The 18,762-nt window shown below is 42.0% G+C and overlaps 1 protein-coding gene across 13 annotated transcripts in view; it reads left to right on the forward strand.

Annotated features, from left to right (window-relative positions):
* Positions 1 to 219: 219 nt before the first annotated feature.
* Positions 220 to 18,762, forward strand: part of atp6v0a1b (ATPase H+ transporting V0 subunit a1b) — a gene marked incomplete at its 3' end in the record, with an annotated part of 39,329 nt that continues 20,786 nt past the window's right edge. For 5 of the 13 annotated variants that reach the window (XM_080747807.1, XM_080747813.1, XM_080747818.1 and 2 more), the window contains exons 1-12: positions 220 to 340; positions 1,878 to 1,956; positions 3,687 to 3,784; positions 4,032 to 4,160; positions 4,981 to 5,063; positions 6,243 to 6,369; positions 6,946 to 7,028; positions 8,181 to 8,274; positions 11,550 to 11,762; positions 16,553 to 16,703; positions 17,236 to 17,375; positions 18,475 to 18,638. In XM_080747807.1, coding sequence (XP_080603933.1) covers positions 224 to 340; positions 1,878 to 1,956; positions 3,687 to 3,784; positions 4,032 to 4,160; positions 4,981 to 5,063; positions 6,243 to 6,369; positions 6,946 to 7,028; positions 8,181 to 8,274; positions 11,550 to 11,762; positions 16,553 to 16,703; positions 17,236 to 17,375; positions 18,475 to 18,638 — 1,478 coding nt within the window. In that variant the 5' untranslated portion in view covers positions 220 to 223. Of the gene's footprint in view, positions 341 to 1,877; positions 1,957 to 3,686; positions 3,785 to 4,031; positions 4,200 to 4,980; positions 5,064 to 6,242; positions 6,370 to 6,945; positions 7,029 to 8,180; positions 8,275 to 11,549; positions 11,763 to 16,552; positions 16,704 to 17,235; positions 17,376 to 18,474; positions 18,639 to 18,762 lie in introns of all 13 variants that reach the window. The other 8 variants (XM_080747812.1, XM_080747815.1, XM_080747814.1 and 5 more) reach the window with 5 other exon arrangements.

Consider the following 18,762-nt stretch of genomic DNA (forward strand, 5'->3'; position numbering starts at 1 on the left):
AGTAGGCTATTATTCCTTCCTATCTAGATATGTAATATATAGGGTGTTGTTACTTACACATTGCAGCTACAATCTTAGCTTATAAACAAGACCCATTAAACAACATCATATTCAAATTTACCCATTCAAATTGTAATCATGTCACATTTCTGTCCCAGGTGTTCAGGTGTATATTTGTTGGACAGCTGAAGGAGGGCGAGCCTGCAAGGCAGCGGTGCTCACTATGGGGGAACTCTTCAGGAGCGAGGAGATGACCCTGGCCCAGCTGTTCCTTCAGTCTGAGGCAGCCTACTGCTGTGTCAGTGAACTGGGGGAACTGGGGATGGTGCAGTTCAGGGATGTAAGTATAGACCTATTATGAATGAAAATGAATAGACCTATATGTATCGTCGGTGTCGGGTGGAAACCTTGCATGTCCAAGACCTTTCGTTTTGTATTTATCGTTTTAAAAATGAACTAAACTAGTGAAAATAGCAGATCTACAAGCGCACAGTGCTTGTAGATCGGCTGGTTTCACTACTTTTGTGCGGCGGCCTTGTATGATGAAGCAGGGCTTTCTTTACTTGGTGAAAAAACGTACAAACTTGAAACTTGGAGATACGAGGTTTCTGCCCGACAGTGACGATATGTATATATAATATAAATGTAAATTACTCTCTCTCTCTCTCTCCTAGGGGTGCAGCCAGAACAGAGAAATAGGCTGGGCCTGGCAACTTCAGGGTGGGCACAGGGGGGTCTCTTGCGCGTGTGAAATTTCTGGATTATTATTATTTATTTATTTTGTACATTATTAGGTTTTTTGGGGGTTAAAACGGGTGCAGGCAGCAGTATCAATGAACAATAATTGATAGGTTAATACAATGCATTGAGTTCCCAGCTGCACTTCATCCCAACAACACATTTCCAAATATAAACTAACACTCCCCCTCCAAACACACAGTAGCCAACTGCTGCTAGTGTAAAAGATGCATCATCGGAGCGACAGTTGGAAAGTACTGTTCATTTATTCATATTAAGCAAGACAAAAAAAAATCAAGAAAAAAAAACATTTTATTTAATGAAAGAGACATGATAAAAAAAAGTTACGTTTTTTTGTTTTTTTTTTGCCAAAATCGATGGGTGGGCCAGCTTTCTACATGGGTAGAAAGGTCCCTGCTCTCTCCATCTCTCTGTGTAATTAGTTTTCAACCCTTTTCCTGTCAAGGTCCATTTCTTATTTGGCATTTGAGCCACGGATTTGAGATTTAGCCACTCAGGCCCAAAACGTACAATATTTTGTAAGAAGGTTTTGTTTCCATGCGGTAGCCTGTTGACGTGGGACCATAGGAGATATTAACAGGCAAAACGTCAATCAAAACAACAATTGTCTAATTGTGTAGAATTGTGTAGACTTCTTGTAAATTAAGTAATGCAGACGTTTTACAATAATTTAACTCGCGTCTCAAGAGATAAAGATGGGTCCATTTGGTTGCCAACTCTCCATCATTTAGCTGGGGACCGACCTAGAACCCCCTCAAGGACCAATGGTGGAACCCGGACCACTGGTTGTGAACCATTAGGATATCGTCGTTGTCGGGTGGAAACCTTGTATGTCCAAGACCGTTCGTGTTGTGTTCATCATTTTAAAAATGAACTAAACTAGTGAAAATAGCAGATCTACAAGCACACAACGCCTCGCGGCGCGAGGCGTTGTGTGCTTGTAGATCGGCTGTTTTCGCCTTGTGTGATGAAGCAGGGCTTTACTTGGTGAAAAAACACACAAACTTGAAACTTGAAGATACGAGGTTTCTACCCGACAGTGACGATATGTTACTCTGGATACAGATGTATGGTATGGTCATGTTTTGTTTCCTTTCTTCTCCCCTTTCCACACGCAGCTCAATCCGGATGTGAACGTTTTCCAGCGGAAGTTTGTGAATGAAGTGAGGAGATGTGAGGAGATGGACAGGAAATTGAGTAAGTAACCTCCCCAGAGAAAAGGGGGGAAAAAGAAAGAAAAAGAAAAGAAGAAAACAAAAAAGACTCCTAATCTTATAATAACTCAGTGGTTTTCAACCTTTTTCATACCAAGTCCATTATTTATTCTGCATTTGAGCCACGGACCACCATTTGATAGCCTCAGACCCAACACTTGTTACCGATGGATACAATCTTTTTACCCCCATAATTAGCCAGTAGCTATGCCCCTCCCAAAAAGCTTTTGTCCAATACTAGCTTAGAATAACTTCCTGCTTGCCAAGGTTTGCCTTGGCAACAGCCTTGGCCAGCTGCCGGTTGCTAAGGTAGCATTGGACAAAAGCTTTTAGGGGAGGGGCATAGCTACTGGCTAATTCCATGTTGTATTGAGGTATCAGGGGTGAACTGGCCATCTGTCATCCCCGATAGGCCAACTATACAAGTGGGCCCAAACCATTTTATGGTCTCTACAGGATAACTTGAGGCCGATCGTTCCCCGCTACCCCCGCCTCCCCCTTTCTCGCTCCCAGACCACGCCTCCGACCGTCGCGATTGGCTGACATGATTTGCTATTGGTAGCCTACTTTTACTTTTTAGAAATACATTTAGGAGACTACTTTTCCCACGCTGGGGGGCGATCGGCCTCAAGTTATCCTGTAGAGACATACAAGCTTTTAGTATTAACACTAGAGGGCGCCCAATGGCCATAGAATCCACCATAGACAAGCGCTGTATATGCACAAGCCGTGCGCAGCCATGATGCGCCTGAACACTTTCCTTTGTGCATGAACAGGAACAGAATGAAGTTAGCTTGAAGTTAGCTATTGGCTACCAAGCATTTTAGAAGCCCTATTTTCGGCGATTTAGCCGTGATTAAACCTTGCACACCTCATGGATATGCATGGAACAGAGAAAATGAGCTCTAAAGATCTTGGATTGCATTGGAGTGGATGGCAAATATCGGCGGCGCGGCACTCTCGCGGGCCGTGTAAACAGATGACGGCCGGCGGCCCGGCTCGAAAATTAAAAAAAAAAAAAAAAAAAAATGTTTTTTTATAAAAAAATAATAATAATAAATCCCGAACTAGTTCGGGATTGGCACCCTGGACGTTAATACGGTCCAAACTATCCCGAACTAGTTCAGGATTGGCACTATAAGAGTTAAACAATAATTTAAAGGGGAAGACCACCCATTTTCAATATTGAACTATGTCATTAATATACCTTAGAGGAGTTGTGTGGAAATAAAAAAAAAAGTTCCCCCTCTTCTGTGTTGCCTAGAACTGGAGGATTGATTTTGGGGTTTGTATTGCAAATTACAACTTGATGACATCACACATTGTACTTTACAATACAAACCCCAAAATCAATCCTCCAGTACTAGGCAACACAGAAGGGGGGGAACTGTTTTTTTTTTTTTTTCACACAACTCTAAGGTATATTAATGACATAGTTCAATATTGAAAATGGGTGGTCTTCCCCTTTAACTCTCTCGTAAAAATTACAACCAAATTGTGTAAAATTAAACCAAATCCAAGTCCATTTGGTTAAAGATCTATAAGGGTCCATTTGTTTACCAACTCTCCCATCATTTAGCTCGGGACCACCTGGAACCCCCTCAAGGACCACTTTTCACTTTTCTTCTTCATTATGGTTTTGGGACGGCTTATAAATGTACATCAACATTTAAATTCAAATGTATTGAATGTTGAATCCTCGCCTCTCTACAGGGTTTGTGGAGAAGGAGATCAAGAAAGCCAACATCCCGACAGTGGACACTGGAGAAAACCCAGAGGTCCCTTTCCCCAGGGACATGATCGATTTAGAGGTACTTATCTGGTTGCTGTATATCACTGATAAAAGCACTATAGCCTAATGAAAACACCTGAATCCATGTTGTTCTACTGTGAGGTACATGAGGAAAATCTGACTTAAAAGCTAGATGCGTTCTTGAAAGCAAGGCTCTCGCCCCAGGATAATGGATTGTGATTATCGTGATAATATTGTAAATCTCGATTTCTTTTGTCACAATAATCGTGACATGAAATGTTCATGCTCTTGGTGATGATTGACAGGCCACCTTTGAGAAGCTGGAGAACGAGCTGAAGGAGATCAACACCAACCAGGAGGCTCTGAAGAAGAACTTCCTGGAGCTGACGGAGCTCAAGCACATCCTGCGCCGCACGCAGCAGTTCTTCGACGAGGTCCGTTTCCTTTCTGATCCGGCTCTGTTTGGTAGCTCAGTTCATCCCACAGCACCCTCCCCTCTCCATTGTTCTGCTCCCGCTGCATCCTCCCATCACAATGCTGTTACACCGTATAGACCAACACTGTATGATCCATGAATCATAGTTCAAAAGTGGGTAGAAAAACCTTCTCTCTGTAAAAGGACGAGAGGTTTTGTATGCAAGATACAGGATTATTTTATTATAACATATTAAAGACGCTGTGCCGTGATATTTCCCCCCCCTACAACATAATCATCAGGTATTATGATTATACTAGGAGGAAGATTTCTTTTTACAAAAGATTGTACAGAAAGTGTTAAAATTATGTTTTTATGTGGCCCAGCTGAAGTTCGCCACACCCAGGAAGGGATGCTATTATGATGTCATTATATCAGTGTATTTCAGTTTGGCCCAAACACCAAAACCTCTGATTTATTTCAGGAAGAAACCAAAAATACATAGGGTAGACATATTTGCATATTATAACGACACCTGGGGGTCTATTAGAGTACTATTAACTCTATAGACACATACAAAACAGTAAAAGTACAACACTATGGCACCACCACTTTAGAAAATGAAGTTCATCCATGGGTTTTAATTAATAGGCTATGTAATGTGGACCTACTGCTCCCGGGGGAAAATTAAGTTATCAGCTCAACCCAGCCGATCGTCTTGCTCAGGGACACACACATCAACACATTGCTGGCCTGGCGGGGGAATCGAACCTGGGACAACTAACCACTCAGCAATGGCCAACCCCGTAAACTAATTATTCTCCTAACCACTTAAACAGATGGAGGACCCCAACCTGTTGGAGGAGTCGTCATCCCTGATGGAAGGCAGTGAAGGAGGCCGCGGCGCCCCCCTCAGACTGGGGTAAAGTACCCGCACTTAATGACGCTCGTCAAAAAGGTCAATCATGGTTGGGAGGATGGTTAGTAATTCACCCTTTGTCAAGTCTCACCCGTTGTCCCGCCCCTCTTCGCACCCATTGGTTGCTGTGTCTTGTTGGGACAAAAGTCCTTTCTCTCCATCCACTACCATTGAAATTCAGTTGCTTCTTATTGTTATTTTGTGTATTCAATTCTCATTTTAAACAGCAGCCTCTCAGGTGCAGTATAGTGACTGGGCATGTTTTTATTTCTCCAAAAATGATGTTTTAGCAAATTCAACATAAAACAGGCGGAACCAGGGCAGGACAAGGCAGAAAGAGCCTGCTGGTTGGTCAGCCAGGGACCAATCAGAAGGCTGACAAAGGGTGAATTATTGCTGTGTTATTAAGCAGCCATAACAAAAAAGCAGACCAGTGGTTCTCAAAATGTTTAACTCATAACTCTGGGAGTGTACAAATGGAACAGGTCCATTTAGACCAGAGGTCAATCAATCAAGTCACTTTAATTCAAGTGGCAGAAATATCCTTTTATATTTAAATTATATATATTTGTTAGGGGCACGTCATGTGGTCTACCTGCCCAGCCTTTGCGATCTGCAGGTAGATAATAACATACCTTCTGGCCTGGGCACCCCTGATTTAGACACAAGTGTCCATTTGTACATGAGCTATAGGCCCTTAAGGATCCAAATATTTGAGTTACAAATGTTCACTTTAAAAAAGATATATTCAAAGATTTGCACACATTTTTATGATTTTTCAAAAATAGCAGCTCTACAAGCTCGCAGATCTGAGCTTGTAGATCTGCCATTTTTCAATAGCTAAAGTATAAACTAATTCCAGGTCTTAAAGGAGTAGTTCACCCCCAAAATGACTTTTTTTCTATTGATTACTCATGCCATGCCATTAGAGTAAATTTACCCTCATTGATTCCGGATGGGGACCCGTTTCGAAACGGGTCCCCATCCGGAACAAATGGGGGTAAATTTATTGTTATCACATTTTTGTCTTAGGAATGTGACAAAAAACTAAAAATATTATTGAACTCAAGTCTCCATGGCGTGATTAATCAATAGAAAAAAAGTCATTTTGGGGGTGAACTACTCCTTTAAGTGTGTTAACAATGACCCTTTACTGAACAGCATTGTCTTTTGCCGGTGCAGGTTCGTTGCCGGGGTGATCAGCCGGGAGCGGATCCCGACCTTTGAAAGGATGCTGTGGCGGGTGTGTCGCGGCAACGTCTTTTTGCGCCAGGCAGAAATCGAGGACCCCTTGGAGGACCCCACCACGGTCAGTCACGCGCGATCATGAATTCCACCTACGTTATTGGATAGACCCGCCTCACCTGTTACTTGATTGGCTCCCTGGCAGGCATTGTTTTACTGAGGTTAGGGTTAGGGTTAAGGTTAGGTTTAGGCCAAGTATTACTGAAATTAGGGATAGGGTTAGGTTTAGGCATTGTTGCAAAAACGAGAACTGGCTATCACAGCGACTTCTGGCCAATCACAGCAGGGTTTGCCTAGAACTGCGGTGGTATCCATAATAACTCGTCAGTCATACGTATACTGTACATCCTAAAATAAGCTGTTACTTTTACATTATTCCTCTTTAGTGTCATTTAATAACAGGGATGAACAAAATCGGGCCAGATTTATTTATTTATTTTTTATTCACTGGTTAATAAATCCCCAAATTCATGGTCTGCTTTCAGTTTACAAACAAACTAGGATTTCAGGAGAGAAAAGGACCCCGAAAACAAAGGTTGATTCTCTGCCAAAGTTTTGGTAGAAGAATAGCCAAACCTACCAGATACAGCCACGGTAGTTTCTGTTTTCAGACAATAACCCGTTGTTCTCTTTCTGGCAGGGCGACCAAGTGCACAAGTCTGTGTTCATCATCTTCTTCCAAGGGGACCAGCTGAAGAACCGGGTCAAGAAGATCTGTGAGGGGTGGGTACCATATAATACTATCCACGACTTTCCAACATCCAGGGACGTGCTGGGCCCCTGATTCAGCCCCGGAAAAAGAGTTGCAGAGGCCCTCATTGCGCGCTATAGAGAGAGAGAGATCTCTCTATAGCGCTGCTGCTACTCAAAGATTTGCCATTTCAGATCATGACAAGTGACAAGCCAGTGGGCCAATTACATGAGTTATATTTTGTCGTTGACGGGTGGAAACCTTGTATGTCCAAAACCGTTTGTTTTGTATTTATCATTTTAAAAATGAACTAAACTAGTGAAAACAGCCGATCTACAAGCACACAACGCCAACGCCTTTTCCCAATGGCCAGCACGTCCCTGCCAACATCCCATCGTGCATTGCGCAGAAGGTGTGCGGCAGCTTCCGGCGCCGCAGCCGAGTGTGATCTACAAGCTCACAACGGTTGCATCTGCAACGCGGCGTGAGCTTGTATGTCAGCTGTTCTCCGGAAGTGTCCCACAGATAATGCTACTGTAAATTCTCACGGAAACAGGTGGATACGTTTACTGCAGTACAGTGTTGATTTCGTCGACTAAAACTACGGTATGTTCGTCGACTACCTTTTATTTGACTAAATAAAAACGATATAAAAACTAAGCAATTACTAAAACTATGACTAAATATATTGGCAATTTTGTCAGCAGAAGAAAAACTAGACTAAAATGTTACGGAGGGTCTAGTGGAGAAGAGATCCAGTAGAACTAAAAGACGTCCTTTTTTGTTTGTTTGCGCTCTGAAAATAGCAGATCTGCAAGCTCACAGCGCATCGCAGCGAGACGAGCTTGTAGATCGGCTATTTTGGGTTGTTCCCCAAATATTCTGGGGGGAAGTACCAAAAGGGATGCTGTGGTTTAAAACGTGGTTAAACGTCAAGATTAAAAAGTTATTTTCGACCTGCCATAATGGAAACTGACATTCTCTCAATTATTCCTTGCGACATACTGTATCTTAGGTGGGAAAAAATTACATATTTTACATGAATGCAAGGTACTGTAAAGTAACAATGTAATTCAGGGGGTGTGCCGTGGATGAAAAAGTTATTTACAGGGGTGACCTGAAGCAAAACGTTGAGAGACACTAGTCTAAACTGTGGTTTGGTGTTTTGTTTTGTCTTTAAACAGGTTCCGCGCCTCTCTCTACCCCTGTCCCGAGACTCCTGGGGAGAGGAAGGAGATGCTGGCAGGGGTCAACACCCGTATCGATGACCTCCAGATGGTATGATGTCTTCTATGAATGTTTTGTTGCGACCAAAGGTCGCAGTATGCCATGAGAAATGTCGCAGCTTGTCCGTCCATACGGGAGTGCGGTCCGTCCGTACAGGAAGTGATGTCACGTGACATCACCTCATCAATGTCACTGTGACATCACAGGTGATATCAAAGGTGACATCACCTATGTAAAAGTCCATACATGGGTATCCCTTTTATGCTCATATATGAAGATCCCTGATGTAATCGACATATATCACTGGCCAGATGGCAAAGGCATGGCGCATATCTGTGTGGCTGGTTCAGATAGGGATCTCCATGTATATGGATACATATTATCATTAATAAAGGATACAATTTAAATAAAATGTCCATATACAGTATGGGCATTCCCAGATGATTCCCTGTTAGAGTACCCCCATATGCCCATATATGGAGATCGCCAGGCATCAACACTTGCCAAGGTCCTGCTTGGCTTTACTAATTAACATATGTTTTATGCCCATATATGAAGATCCCTGTCCCAATGTCATCAATATTAAGGACATATCTGGGAATGCCCATATATGGGCATGTTTTGACATAACATTATTGACTATCATGCAGGGGTCTCTCCATATATGGATAACTGGTCCGATATACATCACTGGCCAGATGGCGCGCCCAGAGGCGTCTTACTAGTTTCGTTTTTTCAGCAGCAGCAATAACACGCAACCACATAGGCATGTCTTTCTTGACAACACACTCATTTGAGGTCCTGATTCGAGCATTACACGTGTACAAGCTTTGCAGCCTTTGTAAATCACATGTATCCGTGCCTGGAGACTTTATGATTCATTGCTTAATTGCAGTAGTACTGTACTTAAGTACACTGGAGTATTTCCAATTTTCTGTACTTTTACTACCCCGATACATCTCAGAGGCAAATATTGTACCTTTACGCCACTAGAATTACTTGTAGTGTACTTTAGTTACTAGCAACTTACTGTACATTTGTATTATTATTAAAAAACATAGCTTAACCACTTCAGCCCTATACATTTCATCCATTTGAAAATAGCAGATCTGCAAGCTCACATTGTGAGCTTGTAGATCTGCAGATCAGTCAGCGGATTGCAGTCAGCGGATTCTCCCAATAACCAATGACACACGTACAACAACTTCCTGAGTCCGTCTTCGGCTCACCCGATTGGACAGAGGGGAAAAACATTGTTTCAAGCATAAACGCAGGGTCTGCGCGGCACGCTGAAAGCTGCGCAAGAGCACAAATCCACACCATTCCCATTGAAATGCATTGGCGGAATCCACTCTCACCCCCTTTAGGATTTTGAGTACTTTTACCACCACTGGCAAAGAGAAACCATAGCTTCAGTTTAACCAAAGAGGCCTAAATGACAACAAAGCTCAATTATATGGAATTTATTGAGCAGCAATGCCAAGTGAGAGGAAATGACTATAGATAACTCGTAGCCCTGAAGCAGATAAGGAAGTCAAAAAGTAAAGAGAGAGGGCGTGAGTAGGATAGTTCACGTGCATTTGTTCGAGACAGAGAGAGTGAAAGAAGGAGGAAATGAGATTGTACTCGCCATTGAGAGAGGTGACTTTGAAGTGAAGTCAGCCAATTGTTTTAGGCACAGTTCCACCTGAAAAACAAGCCCATTTTCGACAATATAAATGATTCCTCCAAAGTGTCAGAAATTCAATGCCGACCATAAAACTTCACACAAGTTGCATGTTTTCAGGTGCCATGTGTTTTCTTGAGATAAGATGCATTTCCAACGGCCATACAGCCTTAAATCAGAGGGTGGATGTTTTGCTATTTTATTTCTTTAGCCTTAACTGCTAAGTCTCTTTCCCTCTTCTACAATGCTGTGGTCTCCCCAATGTTATCCGTGTTACACATGAAGAAAATACTCCATTATGCTTCACACGGCATGTAAAGGCTAATTCAGACAGCGTCGAATTGTAGCAGAACTCTGTCGCTGGACAAAAATGTACTTGTTTCTTTTTTACATTTTCACATGGACACATTGAAAATACTATAAATCGTATTTGTCATTTTATACAATAGTGCATATAGTATGAATTAGCACAACCCTGGACTAATCTGACACTACCTTCTAGGTTCAGTGCAACACTATGAAGAAAATGGGTGTCTGAACACTATTCAGTGTGTAAAGTGATTAATTACATTTACTCAAGTACTGTACTGTTTATCTCATTTCTTAACGATTTTTTTTACATTTTAAACCTGTGAAATTGGACATTCTGCACAATGAGTACTTTAATTACAGTATATTTTGATGTCGATACTTTAGTACTTTCCCTCAAGTACATTTGAATGCGGGACTTCTGCTTGTAAGAGTGTTGATGCTTTCACTTAAAGGGGTACTCCACCACTTTTCAACCTGTCTTCATATAATAGGTCCTCACTAATGTTCATGTTTTTCTATTCAGTCTGGGTCTCATAGGAGAGCTGTCAAATCCTTCTACCGGTGACATCATTGTTTGACAAAAAAAAAATTAATAATATTTTTGAAAAAAAACATTTAGATTTTTATTATCACGAGAACAATGGCTTCCACTTGAACATTGCAACTTTTTCAGGAATAGAAAGCCTGCAGTTTCTATTAGCTTGCATTTCCCATTGATGATGTCACCGGTAGTAAGGATTTGACCCACCCACAGCTCTCCTATGAGACCCAAACTGAGTAGAAAAAAATTGTGATATTTTATCATGAACATTAGTGAGGACCTATTATATGAAGATAGGTTGAAAAGTGGTGGAGTGCCCCTTTAACACTTATGTTGCAATTATTTTTTCTCTTCAATGTCTCGCGTTGCCATGGTTACCATAGACTTCCATGTAATTGTGCAATTGTGTAAAAAGTGCACGCCCCTGCCTAGATGATGCACCACGTGTGTAGATGCTGTTCACAGCTTTCAAACAAAAAAATCCGCTTGGAAATCCGTTCAGGCATTCATGATTTATCAGCCATTATGTTTTCTTCAGATTTAAACAAACATGGCTGCCATGTTTGAAAGAATGAGTTGGTATGGGGGTTAAACATGCAATTTCGCGATCGCGATCATGCCTAATACATTTCTGGAGGTCCAAAAAATTTTTTTGAAAAAAGAAAACATTTATTTTTTCCAAAAACGGCCCAAACTCGGGAAACTCGGGGTTGGCACAGCGGTAGTACCAATACAAACTCGGGAAACTCGGGGTTGGCACCATATGTGTTAAGTACAAAATCACTGACACTGTTCATAACCTCATAGGTGCTGAACCAGACGGAGGACCATCGCCAGCGCGTCCTCCAGGCGGCCTCCAAGACCATGAGGGTGTGGTTCATCAAGGTGAGGAAGATGAAGGCCATCTACCACACGCTCAACCTCTGCAACATCGACGTCACCCAGAAGTGCCTCATCGCCGAGGTGTGGTGCCCCGTCTCCGACCTGGACTCCATTCAGTTTGCCCTGCGTCGAGGGACGGTGAGTCCGCCCGGGAGCCTTTCACACTCTCACATTTTTGCGTATCGTCGTTGTCCGGGCGGAAACCTCGTATCTCCCAAGTTTCAAGTTTGTACGTTTTTTTTCACCAAGTAAAGCCCTGCCTCATCATACAAGGCTGTCGCACAAAAGTAGTGAAAACAGCCGATCTACAAGCACACAACGCCTCGCGGCGCGAGGCGTTGTGTGCTTGTAGATCTGCTATTTTCACTAGTTTAGTTCATATTCAAAACGATAAACACAAAACGAAAGGTCTTGGATATGCAAGGTTTCCACCCGACAACGACGATATTATTTTCACACCCAGGAACAGTTACAACTGTTGGTCACTGAAAATCCATCCATCCATCCATCCATCCATCTTCATCCGCTTATCCGGAGTCGGGTCGCGGGGGGCAGCAGCTCCAGCCGAGAGCTCCAAACTTCCCTCTCCCGAGCAACATTAGCAACTTCCTCCTGGGGGATCGCGAGGCGTTCCCAGGCCAGTTTGGAGATGTAATCTCTCCATCTGGCCCTCGGTCTGCCCCTTGGTCCTTCCCAGTGGGACATGCAGCGAGGACCTCCCTAGAGAGACGCTCGGGAGGCATCCGTACTAGATGCCTGACCCACCTAAGCTGGCTCCTTTCCAAGTGAAGGAGCAGCGATTCTATTCTGAGTCTCTCACGGATTAGTCTTGCGTAGCCAGAACAACTATTCCACAATCTCCGAATGCTATATAGAGTCTGGAACGGCAGCTCCCGAACGGCGAGTATCGGAAGTAGCCAGTGCTGCACTGAACTGTAGTCCCACTGGAAACATAACAGAAACACACACTAGCACAGACAGAGTCCGTCGAGCGACATATTCTTGTTATGGGTGTATAGTTTAAGAAAACATTTGAAAACATCATGGAAGTAACACCAACAACACCAGAGAAAGAAGAAATAACGCCCCAAAAATGTTGAAAGGAGACATAACGCTTCCAGTAGGACATGTTATTGCTACTGCACCAAGGGAGCGGTTGCGTCACATCCGCTCTATCTCGCACTCTTCGTTTCTATTTCCGTGCCCCAGACTGTATGCCGGGAGCATTTGCAAATCGCGTTAGGCAACAGTATGGCCACGCGAGACAACTCACGGATGAATGAACTCGCCCAATCTCTCACCCGTCTGAGAAAACTCATTGCGGCCGATTTCGGTCATGACACACACTTCATGACCATAGGTGAGAGTAGGAATGAAGATTGCACGGTAGACAGGGAGCTTTGCCTTCTGGCTCAACTCTCTTTTTGTACCGCTCCTGCTGCTCCACTTCTCCGTCACTGAACAGCTCCACTTAATGGTCTTCCAAGGCCCGAATAGTGAAACAAAAACATAATGCTAGCGGAAAAAGGACATTACTAAATATTTGACACATATTAGTGTATAAACTGTATCTCATTTGCTAGATTTGGCGATTCTAATAGGTTTGTAAATATTATAGTAAATCTGGATGATTCTTTTTGAGTAGTAGAGCATTTTTCTGATTCCCTTCCCTGTTCAGATTGTCTCTGTTAGTCCTGGATAGGAGCTGGTGAGCCTGCGTAACATTCTGGCCGCCACCACCCAGTTGATTTTATGTCTCTGTTTCCTGTTGTTGTTTAGTTAAGGTATTGTGCTCGCCATATAGCGGATATAGCGAACAGTATAGCATGACTGTAACAATGTTATGCAATTCCTGTTATACAATAGACCAAGTGTGCCCCTTGAAACTGCTTGAAAGCCAGTATTGTATTTATCATTTTAAAAATGATTTAAACTAGTGAAAACAGCCGATCTACAAGCACACAACGCCTCGCAGTGCGAGGCGTTGTGTGCTTGTAGATCTGCTGTTTTCACCACTGTTGTGTGACAGCCTTGTATGATGAAGCAGGGCTTTACTTTGCGAAGAAACGTACGCATTTGAAACTTGGAGATACAAGGTTTCTTCCCGACAGTGACGATATTTACACCGCCGTATTATGTTGGTGTGCCCATGGAGAAAAAAGGTTGAGAAACACTGCAATAGACCATGAAACTATGATAACGCGGAATTAATTTTCTACAGTCACAGAGAGCTTACTGAAGGGCTTTGCTTCAATGCTCTCATATCTAAAGCTTGCTGAAATAACAGGAACGGGCAATTGCTGAAGTAATGTTAGCACGCTGCCAAGCATAACAAGAGTCTATGCCATGGGCATTGCAGCTGACCTGGTGTCAGTGTATTTTCTGTTGTTGTCATTAGTCATGTCATGTAGCTTTATGTGGGGGACCCTTTTAGTCATCTTGTCCATTCACCTTTCCTGCACCGCCCGTCACGTGTGGTCGAATTACGCCTCTGTAAGACTCAATGGAAGTTATGAGAAACACACACAGTACAAAATGTACTGTACGTAGGGCTGTCACAATTATTACATAATCGTCTAATCGTGATCTTTTTACATAACCGTGATTATTTTTCATAAATGTCATAATCGTTTCCATGTTGAAAAAGTTTCATATAGTTTTTTAAAAGTAAAAAATAGTGGAAATAGCAGATCTACAAGCTCACAACGCGTTGTGAGCTTGTAGATCGGCTATTTCCACTATCAATGTTCTTTTTTAAGTATAAAGTTGTCAAATATGTCAGTAATTTCTTTGTATATTTAGGTTGTGTCATATCTACCATGTGCAACTCAAAAGCCTAAAAGCCAAACAGAAATTTAATTGTCAACGACAAAAACACAATTAAATCGTTAATCGCAATTATTTGAGTGACAAATAATCGTCATGTAAAATGTCATAATCGTGACAGCCCTAACTGTACGTACTGTACAGAAACCCACATTTATGTAGAAATAATAACTCATGTAGGTTATGTTAGGAACAATCAAGAAGCAGTGTGAGTTTCTTTTCTTATATTATTAACAAATCAACACAAAATACATTTCTACTCGATTTGTTTATAATCAAATAAATCAATTAGTCTCATCAACCACTTAACTCTGTATTATACTTCGTTGTGCGATGGTGGCGTACAAAAATAGCAAGAATCTACGGGTTCACAACATTTCGCCTCACGATTTAAAAAAATATCATTGTTCACTCATCGTGATCGTGGCGAAAGATTGAAACAATCTTGACGATGAGCTCGTATCGCCCAGACCTACACACTACACAAAATGTACTACTAGAGTACTTGAGAGCGACATGAAGCTGTCATGTGGTCCGGCTGACAGGAGAGTAACGATGGGACGATAAGCGATATTATCATGTAGGGGTGGATATTGGCAAGAATCTCGCGATGCAATATGTATCACGATACTTGGGTCACGATGCAATGCTATTACGATATATTGCGAATCTTTGTGATACGATACTATTGCGATACTATCGCGATATATCAGCCTTAAAAGCTGAAGGCGCTGCTCTAATGTTGTTGTTTTCGTCGTTCGCAGCCATTTTCTCGAGAGACCTCACTCACTGAACCGTGGGAAGGGGAAGTAGCTACTATAGTAAACCGACATCTAGAGGCAGCGGAGTGTCAGGACCGGACTTCTACCATTGGTTCCTATGCATGGGAACGTATTTTTTTTCCCTCAAAGTATCGCGATACTACGGCCTGAAGTATCAATACAGTATTGGCAAATAAACTATTGCGATGTATTGCCATATCGATTATATTGCCCACCCCTATTATCATGTATCGTGATGAAAACACTCGTGGTAATCGTACCGTGGAGATTTAATTTATCGTGATACCGTCCTCCGTCATGCACTGGGATCAATTCACCTTTTATTTGCCGAGCTGCATATCCGGTACCACTTAAACTCTCTATAATTGGTAATAGGCACTCATAATATACGTACTTGATACAGTCTTTTTTAAATATCATTTCATTCAAGGTTTTACATTTTTATAACAACCACTCAGACAATACATACAATAGAGTATTTTCTACAAGCCGATCTACAAGCTCACAACGCGTTGCGACACAATCTTGGCAAATGTTCCACCCCCCGGGATTATGGATTTTGATTATCGCGATAATATCGTAAATCGCTAGCCTGCTTCCAGATCATAGACCCAGCGCCGAGTGAGCTGAGTCTGAAATCAGGCTAGTAAATCGTAATTTCTTTTGTCACAATAATGGTATGACGTATTATTTTATGTTTTAACTATTGAAAAATAGCAGATCTACAAGCTCACAGCGCGGCACTCGGTGCCGCGCTGTGAGCTTGTATATCTGTTATTTTTGAAAAATCGTGAAAATTAGAATTTTGACCCGATTCTATAAGTGTCTTTTGAATTCCTCTAAGACTTTTTGAGAAAAAAAAAATGTTTCTATGTCAGCAATCTGGCTAGCCATCGTCAAAGAAAAGGTCCTTTTCACTTAACTGGAGCTCAGTTAATCTGTTCTTGAGAGACTACTATATCAGTGGTTCTCAAACATTTTCATGTGAAGGACCCCCAAAATGATATTTATTCGGCCACGGACCCCATCTCAAAATATCTAGTTCCAGGGACCACCCAGAAGCAAAATTTGAGTTACAAACGTTCGCTTTGAAAAATACGTATACCGGTATTCAAAGATTTGCACACATTTTCACGACTTTATAAAAAATAGCAGATCTACGAGCTCGCAGCGCGGCACTCGGTGCCGCGCTGTGAGCTTGTATATCTGCTATTTTTCACTGGTTAAAGCATTCAATATGTCTAGGCCTAAATGGGTTTAAGCAGCCACTGAGAGGGGGAACAAGGAATATGACATGTTCATATGGTCCCATCCCTATAGGAGAGGAGTGGCTCCACGGTGCCATCTATTCTCAACAGGATGCAGACCAAGCAGACCCCGCCCACCTTCAACAAGACCAACAAGTTCACCTCTGGCTTTCAGAACATAGTGGATGCCTACGGCATTGGAAACTACCGGGAGATCAACCCAGGTTTCTATTCCAATTCAGCACCTATAGCATTGCGATGGGAAAAGCTTACTTACTTAATTGTATAAGCACTGATATTAATAGAAATGATATCTGATTTCAACTAACTTAAGTAATAAATATTGACCTTTGACCTGTGTGTTAAAGAGTGAGATTATACAGCGTTTAGATTTGTCGACTAGTTTTAGTCGTAATGCCAGATTTTACACTTAGGTTGCACGCTGAAAATAGCCGACATGCTGAAAACAGACGATGCTTTACACTGCGATGTGTTGTGAGTTTATTTTCACACCCAAGCGCGACCAAACATAGAAGTACTTGTTTTTTATTCTAGTTTTTATTTGTTGACAAAATTGTCAAATATGTCTTAGTTTTAGTCATCATAGCTTAGTTTATTCTGTATTTAGTTCTTATTTAGTTTTTGTCAGTGAAAAAGGGTAGACGACAATATGATCTTTTGTCTGCCAGGCATCTCTAAAAGTGTATGTTATGTAACTTATGTTATCTTCATGTCATCTTCTGGTATTTCCTCCAGCACCGTACACCATCATCACCTTCCCCTTCCTGTTTGCCGTCATGTTTGGGGACATGGGTCATGGTTTGCTGATGACCTGCGCGGCCCTCTACCTGGTCATCCGAGAGAGTCGCATCGTCTCCCAGAAGACTGACAACGAGGTACTGGTTTAAAATAAATGCAGATCTGTATTTGACAATTTACGATAAGATTTGATATACGGTAGCCTACAGTACCAATCCCTACTGATTGATTGATTGATTGATTGATTGAAGACTTTATTAGAAGTTTGCATAGGAAATGGTACAGTTTCATGACGGTACAGTTCACGGGTACAAGGTCTACTAAAAGGAGATCCATGAAAAGACTAAGCTTATTTCCACAGGAAACCATTTAAGTATCTCATATAACATTAAGGTAAGGCTTTCCACATTTTGGTGGTATAGCAGAAAAAAGAGTTTGACCCTTTGTTGGTTTTGACTCTGGGTTGAAAGTGATCTGTGGCGCTGCCTCTGGTGTTGTAATTATGGACATCCTTAATGTTTATAAAGTATTTTGATAGGTACTTGGGTATCATAGTGGTGTAGTGTATCTTGTACACCAGGCCCATTGCAAGTTGCTGTACTCTGTCATCTACTCTGAGCCACCCCACTCTTAACTGGTGAGTAGCGGTGAGGTGAGTCTAATAGGGAAGGTTAAGCAGGACCCTAATTAGTTTATTTTGGGCTGCTATTTAACTCTATTTTGATTCATGATGAGCTTAGATAGTGCCATTCCAAAACTTCACACGTCCTGTCATTGGCAAGACAGTAGATTTTCAGGGGATTTGCAGAACATTGAGCTTGTAGATCAGCTATTTTTGAAATTTTTATGACCTTCTCTGACTTTGACTTAAATCTACCTATGAAGGTGGATTCTGCTTCTCAATGGGAATGGAGTGGTTTCTTGCCATTTGTGTGTTTCTGCAAAAATACGCTCCATTCTGCATACACATTTGAAAGACAAAACAGCCAAAACCTGTGAAAAAAATGCATTTACAGGTCATTTTCAGGAAAAGAGCAGTAAAGCCTGAAGACTTGAAACGAAAGCATCTGTAGATCCCAAATAACATTTAGAAATCGAACTCTTTGAGAACGTGAATTGATCAAAACAAACCCGGCCTTTGACCAAAGCCCTATACGGTACTCTGCTGCGCCCTGTAGAGAAAATGCTCACCTTTAGCAACGTCTTGTTGAGTTTGTGTTCTTTTTATCCGTGCAGATGTTCAACATGGTGTTTGCTGGTCGGTACATCATCCTCCTGATGGGGCTGTTCTCCATGTACACCGGCCTCATCTACAACGACTGCTTCTCCAAGTCCCTCAACATGTTCGGTTCTTCGTGGAGCGTCCGGCCCATGTTCAGCGCCAAAGGAGGCAACTGGACGTAAGTCACGCAGTTTGTTGCTTAGATCCAGTGTGTTAAAAATGTACTTAAAAGTACCAAAAGTAGAAAGTGCTCCCATTTCACAAGTTTTCTGTGTATAAAATGTATCAGAATCCTTTGAAAA

The sequence above is a fragment of the Nannobrachium achirus genome, assembly GCF_963921795.1.
Source record: "Nannobrachium achirus genome assembly, chromosome: 18".
NCBI classification, from domain to species: domain Eukaryota; kingdom Metazoa; phylum Chordata; class Actinopteri; order Myctophiformes; family Myctophidae; genus Nannobrachium; species Nannobrachium achirus.